We start from the raw sequence: 13,694 nt of genomic DNA, 5'->3' as shown, positions 1-13,694 counted from the left end.
TTTTATTTGATTCTTTTGATAACTTATTGTCCCTTCTCCTTCCCAAAAATTCACCTCAGTACCAAATATAATTACCTTCAATTATTAAGATTTTATGAAAACATGTCAAAACATCTTCAACTAAACACTTCATGAACTCTTAATTTGGAAATGGAACTTGCACCAACATTTGCTCAGGAATCTGGAGAAGATACATAAGTGGTACTCCAGTATCACTCCAAGAAATTATATATTCTTGAGAAAGAACAAAACATTGCATATCCATGTCCTAAGTCAATTAGCATTAGCTTTGACACTCCTTTTTCCAGATTTGAAAGTTCTCTGGTCATGTCCCAGTATATCATGAACCCCCCCCCTCCATTAGCAGGGACAGGTAACGCTCATAAAATGGTTCTGTGATGCAAGCCATGGTCACTGTGGAGGACGAGGAAAACAAATGGAAAAGATTCCAGAAGTGGCGTGAGATTTACAGAAATTGAGGGACAATACGACAGAAAAAGACTTAATCTTAAAAACACATATGGATTGTTAATGCATGCTTTTTATTAATGTATCCCAGTTATTTCTATTGCATGGGCATGTCCAGACTTGTTAGCTCCCTCATGTCCCTGTTCCTCACACTGATTGGCTAAGATTTGCCACAGTGTGGAGTAATTTGTTATTGGTCCCTGATTGTCTTATTTTCCCTCCTACCTTCCCTGGTTTATTCCCTGTTTTATTCCTCACGTGTCAGTCTCATGCTCCGCCTACTTTTCCAGTACCTTCCCCCAGAACCCTATATAAGCCGGTGCATCCCCACAATAAACTTGCGATAGCTCCAGACCTTCTACCTTGTCAGAACCCCTTTGTGCTGTTGTCCTCCCAGCTACAAACCCAGACCATGGCAGGTCACAGTTTAAAAAGTGTTTAAAAAGAGTAATAAAACCAGTAATAATTTAAATTAAAATATTTTTTCTCTCTATCCATCATTACCTGTCCCAGCCCAGGAGAACTGACCATCACTAAGAAGTATACTGAAGCCAGTGCCTAAATCCTTTTCCCATGATACTTGTAGGAAGTAGGTTGCTTCTGGATCAGAAACTAGATGAATTCTGTTCAGAATCTTCTCCATTTTCCCAGCACCTGTTTAAAAAGATAATCTTGTTATTTCCCATGGGGTGCTTAACAGCTTTACATAACTAGTATGGGAGTTGGAGGGGGAATATACAAACTTAAGCATGTTTGTAGTTTTATTCTATTTTCTTTCAGTTTGTCAGAGATATTTACAAGCAGAAAACTGGACTATAATAAGTAAGGTTTAAAAGAACAGTGTCAACAATTACATATATTTGAACTAAGAATTCAAATTAAGAAGCTGTCAGAAATTACAATACACAAGCACTCTCCCCATGGCTCTGTTTTTAACTTGCCATCACCCAACGTACAGCACATTTAATATAATTCCAAGTAATCAATATTCATCTGGAAGACTATCACATGAAAGCTGCACAGAGTGTAGCAAATGGCAGCAACCCAGAGAAAATATTTTAAACACTGGGTGCAGTGGAAAACAAAATATATGATGTTACAGTGAATTTTTGCTCTACAGCAAAGCAACCTGGCAACCTGTGTTTGACATAAGACCTTCTAAGAATTTAGAAGGTATATATATATAGTTTAATATATTATATATATATATTTATATATAGTCTAATCTGACTGAGTGATGTGACTGGTAAAAGGCTACATGTTCACTCACACCCTAAAAATAGCATGTAAAAGCAGCAAAAACCCAACTGAGGTATTTAAACTGCATCTACTGAGTACAATGATGCTCAGACAAGTTGGGTATGAAATGCTCTATCAAGTTTTCCACCTAAAGTGTAGCAATAAATAATCATGATCAAGATCAGTTCAGGCCCCGAGGGGACTCTGTTCTTCAAGTGGTAGTAGAAGAAGTTCATTCTTTGCTCATGGACATTGAGAGCCAAATCTAGATACAGATTTAACTACATCAGGCCTCACCAAAACTTGGTATTTTCATGTTGGGAGGAACAGTTTTAACTGTAGTTGACTGTCTTGTGCCTGATTTGTCCAGCTCAGCACCCATCAATATTTGAAACTTATCCCAGACAAGTGCACAGTATTCAAAAGAAGCAAAATATGTAACACTTTGTTTTCAAGCATAAAGCTTTACTATTTACATCCATAAACCACCAGTGTGTTTACTACTACAGATGTCATACTCCAGCTTTCCATTCCCTGCAAATGCACCAGAAACTAAAATGTTACTCAAAAACAATATAGAAAAATTAGTTTGTGTCAAAAAAGAAAACAAACAAGTTTTCTATTTTCATCATCAAGCAAATGGCCACTTCCAAAAGCCTACACCATCTCTGTACACCTCTAAGCAAGAAAAAAAATTAAATATTTGGGGCATGGACAACTGGAACAATGTCTTTGCAATTAGTGATTCTAGAAATACAGTCATTATAAAGATTTGTAGGGCATTAAGTGGCTGGACATGGGTCAATAAAGAGCACAGGGAAGGAAAAACAAGTAATTGATAAAGCATGCTCAAGCACACAGACATGTATTTTCCTTTGCCTGTCAGATTCCCTTTTGGTTTTTGCTTATTCTGGAAAAATACAATGAAATATTTTCATAGAAGTCCTTCTCTGAAAGACAGTGTTTTTAAAAAGACTCCAATTACTCTTTTTCACTTAAAGATTGTAGCACACAACCCCGACAGACAGCACTCAAGGTAATGATGCATATATACAGTCCAATGGGGAGTTTTTGCTTGTTTTATTTGATTCTTATGACAAAGCAGAGTATCATTCAATGAAAACCACCTGCACCAGAGGCTTTGTTGTTAACACAGACTGTTCATAACAGAAAACAAAGCAACAGAGTTAAATTTTCTGTTTATATAAAGGCAATGAAGTGTCAGTCCTGAGTCAGAAAAACAGGTCAAGAGTCATACAGCAAAGAAATCTATTTATTTATTTATTTAAAGGTGCACTAACAAGGTTTTTAAGGCCTGAGACTAAATTAATTTGATATAATAATATCCCATGACTTCACCTTCACACAACAGTATTTTACTGGAGTGATATGGAATAGGTAAAAATTAAGATTCTGTTTCGACAACATCCATAAGAGGTCACCTACCAGTGTAATGGAAGAGCCTGTTAACAGAGCTGAGAAAGCCACACACACAGCTTCTACACCTGTGGTAAAGCACAACCTCAATGAAAACACACTGAGGAGACACACACGAAGCAGAAGAATGTTTCAAAATAAATGCAAAATACAGTTTTCCTGCTTTTCCATGTTTTACTGTGTGTCTCTGAACAATTTTCCCAGACAGCATAAAATGAAGATACTTTCTCCCAGCTTTTATCTCCTCCAGTGTGCTCACTGACCTTTTGAAAGGAGTATTTCTTATTACTTCATTTTTAGAAACTGCCTCACTAAGCAGAGCTCAGCTTGACTTCACATCCCCAAGCACTCAAGTGTTCCAACCCATCAGCAAAAGCTTAAGGGTTCTTGGCTGTATATAATGACTGTTATATACTTCTCTTCAAGAGGAGGAACAAACCCTCTTCGTGAAAATCAGTCTGACCAACACAGCACATAGAAACAACACTGCAAACAATAATATTGTACTTTACTGCTTTTGCAAAAACCTGTTTGTAAACAAAACAGTAATGAAAACAACAAAAAAAATATTTCCTTTTCCACAAGCCTCCCAACAATAAAACTCTTTCAGAGTTTAGTGTAGCGTTGAGTAAATGGATATACTGCATACAATTAAAGCATGAATACAGCAAAAAATAGCAAAGGAGCTACCTAACTACTTAGCAGCTAGCAATTACCACAATACAAAATAAAAATACAGACATTAAAACGGAGCATATTCCTTACTAATTCACCATAAGGTGAATGCACCCATTCTAAAGGCAACAATAGATGTACACTACTGTATTTCCAAAACAAGAACTTCAGGCAGAGGAATTTGGAAATTGGACATTCTACCTACATTCCAGTAACTCTATTTAACATCTTTAAAAGATGTCTTGCTCTATACTTCAAGAGCTGACACAAAACACTCTCCTCATAACTAATCCATCCCAATCCACCACCTGCTCACTAAAATTCCCTCATCACCCCATCACCTTCCAACACGCCAAGTGCACGTGACTCTTCACCGATCAACTACTTCCACCAAGTCAAAATTTCATTATGAAATAGAGCCAAAAAGACAAAGTTGAAACTTTAGGACGTACTTTTCCTTTTGCATCTTTGGGTGGGAAGGTAGGAACTGTATTAATGTTCAAAATGGTTAAAAGAGCCACCTGAATTTTGTGAGTCTTACTATTTACCAGTCCAGCTGCTGGCAAAGATTGTCAAAAAAACATAAAATCATTGCATAAAAATAGATTATGTTTTTATTGCTGCCCAATAAACTAAATTATTGAAATCAGACTCATTATTGCAGTCTAAAGAGCACCTCTGAATCCATCAGGCCAGAGGAGTACTTTCAAGTGCCACTCGATATTCACCAATGCCATGTCTGTGGGCTCTTTCCCTTCACTGTCTCAGTAAAATGGGAGCAGCCAGTACTTTCTTCCTTCTCTTGATTATGACAAAGAATACCTGCACAACACTGATGTGCTAGGGCCATAAGAAAGCCAGTGTTTTACTCCTGAAGGGCACAGAGGGTCACACAGAACACCAGCACCTCACCATGCCAGAGCCAAGGACCCAAGACTTGCAGGTGGGAATAGTCGAGTCCCACCCCAAATCTGTAAATCAGAGGCTTTACTGAGGCCTTTGAATAGTTGGAGATTGAGCTGTTTATCTTTAGCACTTTGTCCCTTTGGTCTTTGGCTTCCATAATCTACATTAGGCAATGTTTCTTTCTGAGGAGAAATCACTTGTTGGCTGGTGCCTCTGCTCTCAGAACAAACAAGGCACACAGGGGCTTCTGAATAAACAAGACACTTTTAAAACTGGTTTACAAAGGATTTTATATGTTGTTTTGGATAGCACTAAGCCCACACCAAAAGCCAGATCTTTCAGGCTGCTCCAACACAGCATCATTGATAATATTTTGAACTTCAGCACTTTATTTTTTTCCTTCATGCAGACTAATGGCTTTTTTTTTCAAATTGCTTGGGTTGCAGGTGTTTCAAACCTCAGCAGCTATGCATGAAAGGCTACTTACAGACCAGAAAGAGCTACTATGTCTTTGAAAGGGAGCAATTAACTTAAGTGCTTTCTTATTAAGAAAAATGGGAGTTCAGAATAGAAGACCATACACTGCTATTAAAGACTAAAGTTTGATCCTTTCTGACCAGAACAACTACTAACCAGAATCCAATAATCAGAAGGAAGTTAATAGTTAATTTATAATCAGAGAACAGGTGCTGTTCAGGAGATCCTACACATACTTATAAGTCAATAATTGTAGAGTTAAACCAATCAAGAAAAACTCAAGATTGCTTTTAAAGATTAAAACTAGCTATCACCATGTTTTCTAACAGGAGGAAATAAGATAATACCTATATTTATGCATATTTCCAGTTATATATTTCACAGAAATTGATATTCTCGCATGTTAATTTATAATTCCATTAACTCAAATACTTCAAGAGAAAGAGCATTAAAAGACCTGACAAAAACTTCAACTCTGACTGCATTAATCTTAGAACTACTATTGATTCAATAGAGACTTCCTTTTCTTTCTTTTCTTTTTGAAAGAACACTATTGGGCCAAGAAACATGACGAAAACAATGCAGCATCTTTCCTGTCCCATCTCACAAAAAGCTTCCCATCCCCTTGGCCACAATACTTGTCTGACACTGAAGAAAGCCTCAATAATAGCCTTCATCTGTAACTTAAAGATAAATCTGAATACCAAAGAAGAGAAGAAAAAATTAGAAAGAGCTCTTTTTTTCTAATGAAATTTAGGGGGCTAAGGCAAATTTATATTACATGCATCCTAAATTATATCTAGTGGTTCTTTTAAATTTACTCTATATTAAAAGCACAAGGATTACAATTTTGTCAATAATGCAGCTCTGTCTTGAAGATAAATGAACCAAAAATTGGTACTGGATGTGAAGCAGTGACTGAGCGGGTTTATAACTTTGTGCAGGAAAACGGGCCATTTTAAAAATTTGGTCCTACATGGCAATATTTGATCAAGAAATCATAGACTGAACTAAAGAATCAAGGCTCACATGGCTCATATTTGCACTGCTTCCTTCCCACTGTTTCATGGCAGCCACAAAAGGATTGGAAACATACACATACTTTTCTGTGCAATTGTTCCCTCAAAAAAAAACCCAAAACCAAAACAAACAAAAAAAAAGAACAAAAAAAAAAAAAAAAATAAAAAAAATCAGTCTTGAGCTTGTCAAACCCCATGGGACAGCAAGATATAGAAGATTTGCCACAAAAGATGTGGAATCCATGATAAGGAACAACCCCTGTCAGGCTTATTTACTACAGTCACCAGCTGAAAAATGAGGAGAAACAGAAGGAAGCAGACAGTCAACAACCTTTATAGTATGAATCTTACTAAAAAGCCTTGATCTTAATTGTAGCCTGGAGGCAAAGCCCACCCTGGTGTCTTTCATCCCATTGAAGTCTCAGGCCTAACCCACTACCCACTCCAGGCATCCAGACTTGCCAAGTTTACTTATGAGCATCTACCTTAAACTGTAATAAGGTTAAAAAAAAAGGCCTTCAATGTATTAAAATAAACACCCAAGTGGGCAATTATACTAGTAAATACTAGCAAATAAGGGAATACCCAGATAGCTTTTTATAAAAGGGACAAACCTTTCTTTTTCACCCTTTTCTACCAATACTTCCCAACGCTAACAGTTCAGTGTGCTGGCAAATCCTCACTTTCTAACATCCAAAGATAAACCAGGATACACTGTTATAAACCTGTAAACAATAAAATAAAAATAAAATAAAGTCATGCAATGAACACATTTACTGATGAAAAGGTTAATATTTGTGGCAAAGTTACTAAAACGTGTGCATAGAAGGGAGCAAAGATGAAAGATAACAACCAGACCAGCTTCCAGAGGGCAGATCTGGGATGAAGAGTCAGCAGGCATGTGTCAGAGACTCAGACACCCCTACTTCATTGCCTCTGGGAGACGCAAGTCCCAACAAATCCTTTATAACTCCACCCTGGCTTTCCAAGGTCCTACCAAAGCCAAGGGTGGTATAGTGCCTCCCGTTGAAACCCTCAGGCTATTTATTAATAAGATAAATGTGTCTCCAAAATAACTCACCTCCCCATTTAAATTAAAAAAAAAAAAATCAATATAAGCATATATCAATGTCCCCCATAATCTCTCTGAAAAGACAGCACTAAAAGTGTTACGAGTTTTGCAGATAAAAAGCAGAAAAAGGAAATTGTGCCAGATGCAACTTCTAAGCCCAACGTATTCAATCAGTAAAAACAAAGATATGACAGTTTCAAGTATCTTAGACGTATTTTTAAAACATCTCTGCAGTGCTCAGTAATACAATATTAGGTATTTGAAGACAGTACAGTTGAGGAATTTTTTAGGGGAGGGGAAAAAAAAAGCAGCATGTTTTAATCACCCTTTGTTCATCCAAAAATACTCCGATATGTATGTTTTTTGATGTATATTTGGATAACACAGTAGTCTGGTTGAGGTATCATCTGTTTTCCAAAACACTGCCTTCTTCAGGATTAAATATTATCAGGATATTCAATAGAAATCTGTCCCACAGACTTCCTTTGTTTTCTACTTTTTAGTCCCCATAGTACGACCTCGCTGTTTCTGTAAACACATTAAACTTAACATCACTGAGTGACAGATTCCACTAAAATCTGCCTTTTTCTTTTTTAATTTTTCAGTCTACTAAATTCAGTACTACTGAATCCACAGTAGCTCCATAGGCAAGAGTAATAAGTCTGAAACAAAGATAAATGAAACAAAGAAATCAGTGTGTCAGGTAAATACGTATGGGCATAATTCTGCATGTAAGGTTTCTGAGGAGTTTTGAAAAATTGAGCCCAGTAACCTGAAAAATAAGTTTCACCAAATGTAGCCACTTCAGTGGAACAAGGGCAGGTATAAATGTGAAGCCTTACACATCCTCCCACCTCTACACCTAAGACTTTTCAAAGAGATGGATTATTTTAATTTCACGTCCCTGTCAAATTAATAATAAAAAATGGGCTCAGGCTTTAAATTGCTTCATCTTGCTAAACTGTTTCCTAAGGCACTTTCTTTGAAGAAAATTCTGCATTACTCAGTCTTCATTTAACGAAAGTTTTATTATGTTTTTCTTTCCATTCACTATTTATCTACTGGAAAAAGGCAACATTGAGCTCCCTGAAAACAAAGAGCTCACACTACTTAAATTTATTAATTTAAAAATTGTAATTCACTTTGTTTTGTCTGACCCACATGGAAAAATAATTCACAAGATGTTCACAACAAACTGAGTTATTCACTTTCGATGCACTTAAATTTAAGTGTCATGTTTGTCACTTGGCATTGAACATTAATTACTTTTCTGATGGATTAGGCGGAGTTTGAAGATAATGCAAAGAGACATATACACTGAATACCTATTCACTTGTTTCCACAGGCACCACTTTAGCTTAGGCTTTGTGATAATGCACATGTAACCAACCAAAACAGGGCAGAAGCACCAGTACACAAATCCCATAACCTCACTAAGCACTGAGCAAACAAGAACCTTTGTTCTAAGAAAAAAAAAATATATATATATATAAAAAAAAATAAGGACACAGTTCCACAGAAAATTCAGTGGCCACTGAATTTACACCCTGAGCCATCATTTATGAGTCTATGAGCTTGTAGTGAATCAGAACTTCAAATAAAAGCCACATTCAGGGAGGAAAGAACCCACAAAGAGCTTCACAGGAGTCCCCTGTGCTTTTTGCATCTTAAGTTCTGTACATACAAAATATAAAGCCTCTCCAGACACATCAGCTCACTGCTTTTCCAAGCAATTTTCATAACTCTTTCATGTGATAGTTCTTACTGTGGACTAGGAAAAAAAAGAAAAAAAAACAAACCAACAAAACCCTGCTCAAAAATTTAACCCTTACACAAGACACTTAATGCCAAGTGGGGAGTCTACTTCAGGAAACCAGCTTTTCAATATTAGTTTTGCCTCACATCTACTAAAGAATTCTTTAAATGAAATCTGCAGATGACACAGCAGGGGCACACCAGGGGAAAAATGCCACTGACACTTGAGCTGAGAGGGCAATTAAGCACTCATTAGGAAAACACAGCATAAAAGTGCTTTGACACTCTACCAGTTACACAGAGTTTTGAGATCTTAAAATGTAAAGTCTGAAGCACCAGAGGGGTCTTAGGGTGCTGTGTTAAGGATGTAAGCCTAAGAACTGAATTAATGCAGGTACATGAGCATAAAAAAAACAAAAGTGTTTTGTGCACAAACTCTTTGTGCACAAGAGTCACTTCTCCACAGTCCAAATAAACTGTTTCATTGCAGTTTTAGGTAAAGTACTCCACAATACATTTTCTTCTCTTTCAGTGTTACAAGTTCCCCCTTTTTTTTTATCATCAAAAGGGCCAAAATCACAACATGAATCTGAAATTAATGAAATATATATATACAATATAAATTATATAAGTATATATACACACTATGCAAAATATACACATACTATACATGTACTATTAATATATACTTTAAAAATTCCTCCTCTACCTCTTTATTTAAAGAAAATTAAAAAATATTTTTAGGATAGTCAAGGTTAATAAAACTAATCCGTGGAACAGCCAAGATTTTAAAAAACGATGAAATACAAAGCACATTTTTCACCTATAGACTTTGACCAATACAGAGGGGAAAAAAAAAAAACCTTTTCTCTAATACTTCCTTCAGGAGATTTAAGTCAAGTAGGTTCATTACCAAGACACACAGGATGCTTCACCTGGTTCCTTGCCTCTTATCTCCAAAAATAATTATGTCAGCTTTCACCAAAATTAACATTTCTGCCCAGGCCATGCTGGACTCTGCAAATTAACGACCAGTTTTTCAGTTGGGGTAATTTAATTTAATATAAGCCCACACAACACAATTGGCTGCCTCCAAAGACTGTTGTATCTTTGCTCATTGGCTCAGCCCAGGCAAATCCCTCCTCAGGCTTTTGTGAGGTTTCCACCTCAGGCCTGACACAGCTGAAGGCATTTGGAAAGCCCCAGGCTCCCTCTTTCCTGTCCAGCTACTGTGCTGAAAAGGGTGGCCACTATAACCCCTTTGTAGACTTGTAAACAAACAATCCTTTTCATAATCATTAGAATAATTTTAAAAATACAATCAAAAACCCACCAAAACCAAAAACCAAAACAAACAAACAAACAAAAACAATTAAATGAAAAAAACACCAAAAAACAAACAAATACAAATGCAGGCTGTGATAGGATATATAGCCTCACTCTTCCTCTAATCATTTCTGCCCCAAGATAGCCAGCAATTTGGCTGATGTCTAGATCAAGGGCACAAGAGTTCTCAGTCTCTCTGCTCTTAAAATCACACAATATCGGTCTCCCTTTGTTACTATTTATTTCACAATCTCTGCTCTATCTCTGTGCTCAGTTGGAGGATACCCCTTCACAGAAGACTCAGCTGAGAGTCTGCAGAGGAGATGCAGAAATATCCAACATTTTTCCATGCTTTGCAAATTTGGCTAATTTAATCAAGAAATATTTTGTGAAATCACTAGTCTGCCTTAAGAGACAGTAACACCAGAGGCCCTTGCCCAGGCACACACATACAATGAACCTTTTTTTTCCAACTTGGAACTTTTCCTGTAAGACGTGTTCTTCATGTTGATCAGATTTGACTCTGTTAGATCAGCAAACAACAGTAATTTGTTTTGTAATTATTTTCTACATTTTGCCTGAGCTTGTGTCAACATGGTACCAAACATAATTCAGTAACTCCTTTGTGTCTTGACATATCTTGGACACCAGTCCTTTACCATTACATTATCTGATATAACATTCCACTCATAATCTTCAAAATCACAGTAGGTTTTTACCACCTTCCCTTTTTTTCCACCTCATCTACAGAGATAAAGGAGGTGGGGAAGACTAAAATCCACAAAGACATCCTGATTATAATTAGCAGGAGTTGAAAGCAACTGTTTCTTAACCAAGGAAAAGGATACAGCTCAAGTCAGGGATGGAACTAGAGCAAACTCCATTTTTTGTGGGAAAAAAATATCATTTCAAGACCCATTTAATAGCATTTTACAACAGCTGTCTAAATTAGACTCTTAGTTATCTAATGAAGTTAGTCCAGATCATAAGTCATGCACATGATTTTATGTGTTCCACACAGTATCAACAAGCACCCCACATTTTTGCCAGGTATATCAGTGAAGAAATCACAGCTGCTTCCTGTTAACCTTGAAGAATCAGGTAATAACTGGAGTCCCTGAAAACCTCACCCCAGACTCTGGGTGATTCCACCCACTCTTCAAGGACCTGTGTTGCTTTTTCATCTGGGGCTCCTGAGCTCTAAAATAACCCCTTAAAAAAACAACCTCAACCTACTGCTAATCCCTAGGTGACAAGAGTGAGGGATTAAAATTTCTCATCCTCAAGTGGCACTGAAAGATAACAAGCACATCAGAAACAGGCACAGAGACAAAACAGCAAGTGACCCTGCAGGACTCATGGCACATCCATGAGCACAATCATCTGCAAGGGATTTCACACAGGAGCTCACCAGAAACTACTGGAGTAGGAAAAAAGTATAAAAAATTTATCATATAGGGCATGTTTGTAAACAAAACTACACTAGAGGAACCTAGCTGACAACCTGAAAGAAGGTTGTGGTGTGACCATGCACTGACAGCTGGACTCTCCTTGAATGTCACAAGAAAACTTTTTGAGTAGCTAATTCACATTTGAGCATCCAAAAGTGAATCGAAAAAGGCAAAACAACCGAGTTTTCTCCTTCCGTCTCAGAGACACACAGAAGAAAAGTTCAAAGGTATTATTGTCTCTAAAATCTTGGGTCATGGTGACCACCAGAGGTTGTCCACTAGTTACAGTCACAACTTCCTTCTCTTTAGAAATGTCCCTTAGTGTGACATCATTCAAGCACTTTAATGTGAGGTTATCCTAGACAATAAAGCTGGGTTTAGAATTTACTGCATTTAGGGTTTTTTTTAATCCTAAGCCTTGACAGGTGATGACAAGAAACAGATCCAATGAATGTTAATTCACTAACAGAATAACAAGTATCAGAAAAGGAGTAAGAAATATCAGAAACTACTGACGTATGAACACATTATGAGAAAATGATTATATGTGTTGCTAATTACCTGTTAAATCAGTAGATGAATTTGCAAATTAATGTGCCTTCATGGTTACTAGAACTTAAACAATCTAGACAAAAGTAAGAACAAATCCAAAATCAACATAGTGCCTGAAACCCACAAGTTAGAAAAGCAAGTTATGCAAGAAAATCCACACGAGAAATTCTACATCTGCTTTTGCTGAAACATTATTTTCATTTTCAGCTTCTACATTTGATTTTGCTGAAAACATCCCAGTCACATTTTTGGGGACTACAAATCTGAGATCAGAGAAATGTAAACTGCAGTGACCAAAGCTACTACTGCAAGCAAAGTTGCCCTGTAGAAGATATCAACAGCATTTTAAGTGGGTTGTGTATGTGTCACTTGCCTTAAAATCCTCTGCTTTAGTGGACCACTGCCTTGATTCCACTACAAAAACATATTTTATACACAAACTGTCAGCAGCTTCAGGAATAATGTCAAATGTTATCCCAAAATGTTATCCCAGAATGTTATTTTTAGGGTGAAAAATGTTTCTCCTGACGAAGGGAAAAAGCAAAACCTGTTCCACATTGAGCAAACAAACAAGAACAATTTGGTGCCAAAACACAGAGAGAACAGAGACATGAAAACCAAGGAATGCTTTTTGAGGTCTGTATGACTGGAAACCTAAGCTCTTTTAATTACTCTGTGTCTTCAGTCACCAAAAGAATACACCGTGTTCATGATGAGGACACAACGCACCTTTAAGACAACAAATTCAAAAATTCTTGGAGAAATGCAATTATAGACAAGAAGATGAAAACTCCTGCAAGGGGAAAACAGAGCACAGGAGCCAAAATACAAGAGACCAGAGCAGACTGTGGTAGCCTCCAAAGCCAGCCTGGATTGTGCCTATGGAACAACAGAAGAAGAAAATATAAGAAGCTGCTAATTAAAAAAACTAGCCTCATTAAGGCGTTATTTATGTTATTAAGGTTTCGGCAGCACAGGGCTCACGCCTGCAAGGGCCGAAAGGCGAGGAGAGCCCTCCACACCCCGAATACAACCACCAACAAAGCAAGCAACCAAAAAAACCACCAAAACCCCCACATTTTTCACGTTGAATAAAACACGTGGTTGCGGCGTGCCTGGAGGCGCAAGGCCGGGTGAGGGGTTACTGATCGCCGTCATAGCGTTATCCTGGCACGGGACAGCGGCGAACGGCGTGGATCATCCCGTGGATCACCGCTCGGATCCCCAATCCAGGTGCCACACAGCCCAATCCCCCCAAAGGGCAGGGCGGGACGCCGAACCTACCTCCCGCTCCACCGCTTCCGCCTGCGCCCCGGC

At 37.6% G+C, this 13,694-nt stretch overlaps 1 protein-coding gene across 8 annotated transcripts in view; it reads right to left on the bottom strand.

Annotated features, from left to right (window-relative positions):
* Positions 1-13,685, bottom strand: part of XRCC4 (X-ray repair cross complementing 4) — a 142,668-nt gene extending 128,983 nt beyond the window's left edge. Inside the window, exons 1-4 of one of the 8 annotated variants that reach the window (XM_017806215.1) lie at positions 13,662-13,685; positions 13,107-13,256; positions 12,387-12,450; positions 973-1,122 (exon numbers count right to left, since the gene is read on the bottom strand). In XM_017806215.1, coding sequence (XP_017661704.1) covers positions 973-1,111 — 139 coding nt within the window. In that variant the 5' untranslated portion in view covers positions 1,112-1,122; positions 12,387-12,450; positions 13,107-13,256; positions 13,662-13,685. Of the gene's footprint in view, positions 1-972; positions 1,123-6,835; positions 7,570-12,386; positions 12,589-13,106; positions 13,257-13,661 lie in introns of those variants that run through there. The other 7 variants (XM_017806217.1, XM_017806212.1, XM_017806211.1 and 4 more) reach the window with 7 other exon arrangements.
* Between the last annotated feature and the right edge of the window lie 9 nt (positions 13,686-13,694).

This window comes from Lepidothrix coronata, unplaced genomic scaffold (genome assembly GCF_001604755.1).
Source record: "Lepidothrix coronata isolate B3197 unplaced genomic scaffold, Lepidothrix_coronata-1.0 Scaffold14, whole genome shotgun sequence".
In the NCBI taxonomy this organism is placed as follows: Eukaryota; Metazoa; Chordata; class Aves; order Passeriformes; family Pipridae; genus Lepidothrix; species Lepidothrix coronata.
This window is presented reverse-complemented; position numbering and strand designations above follow the sequence as displayed.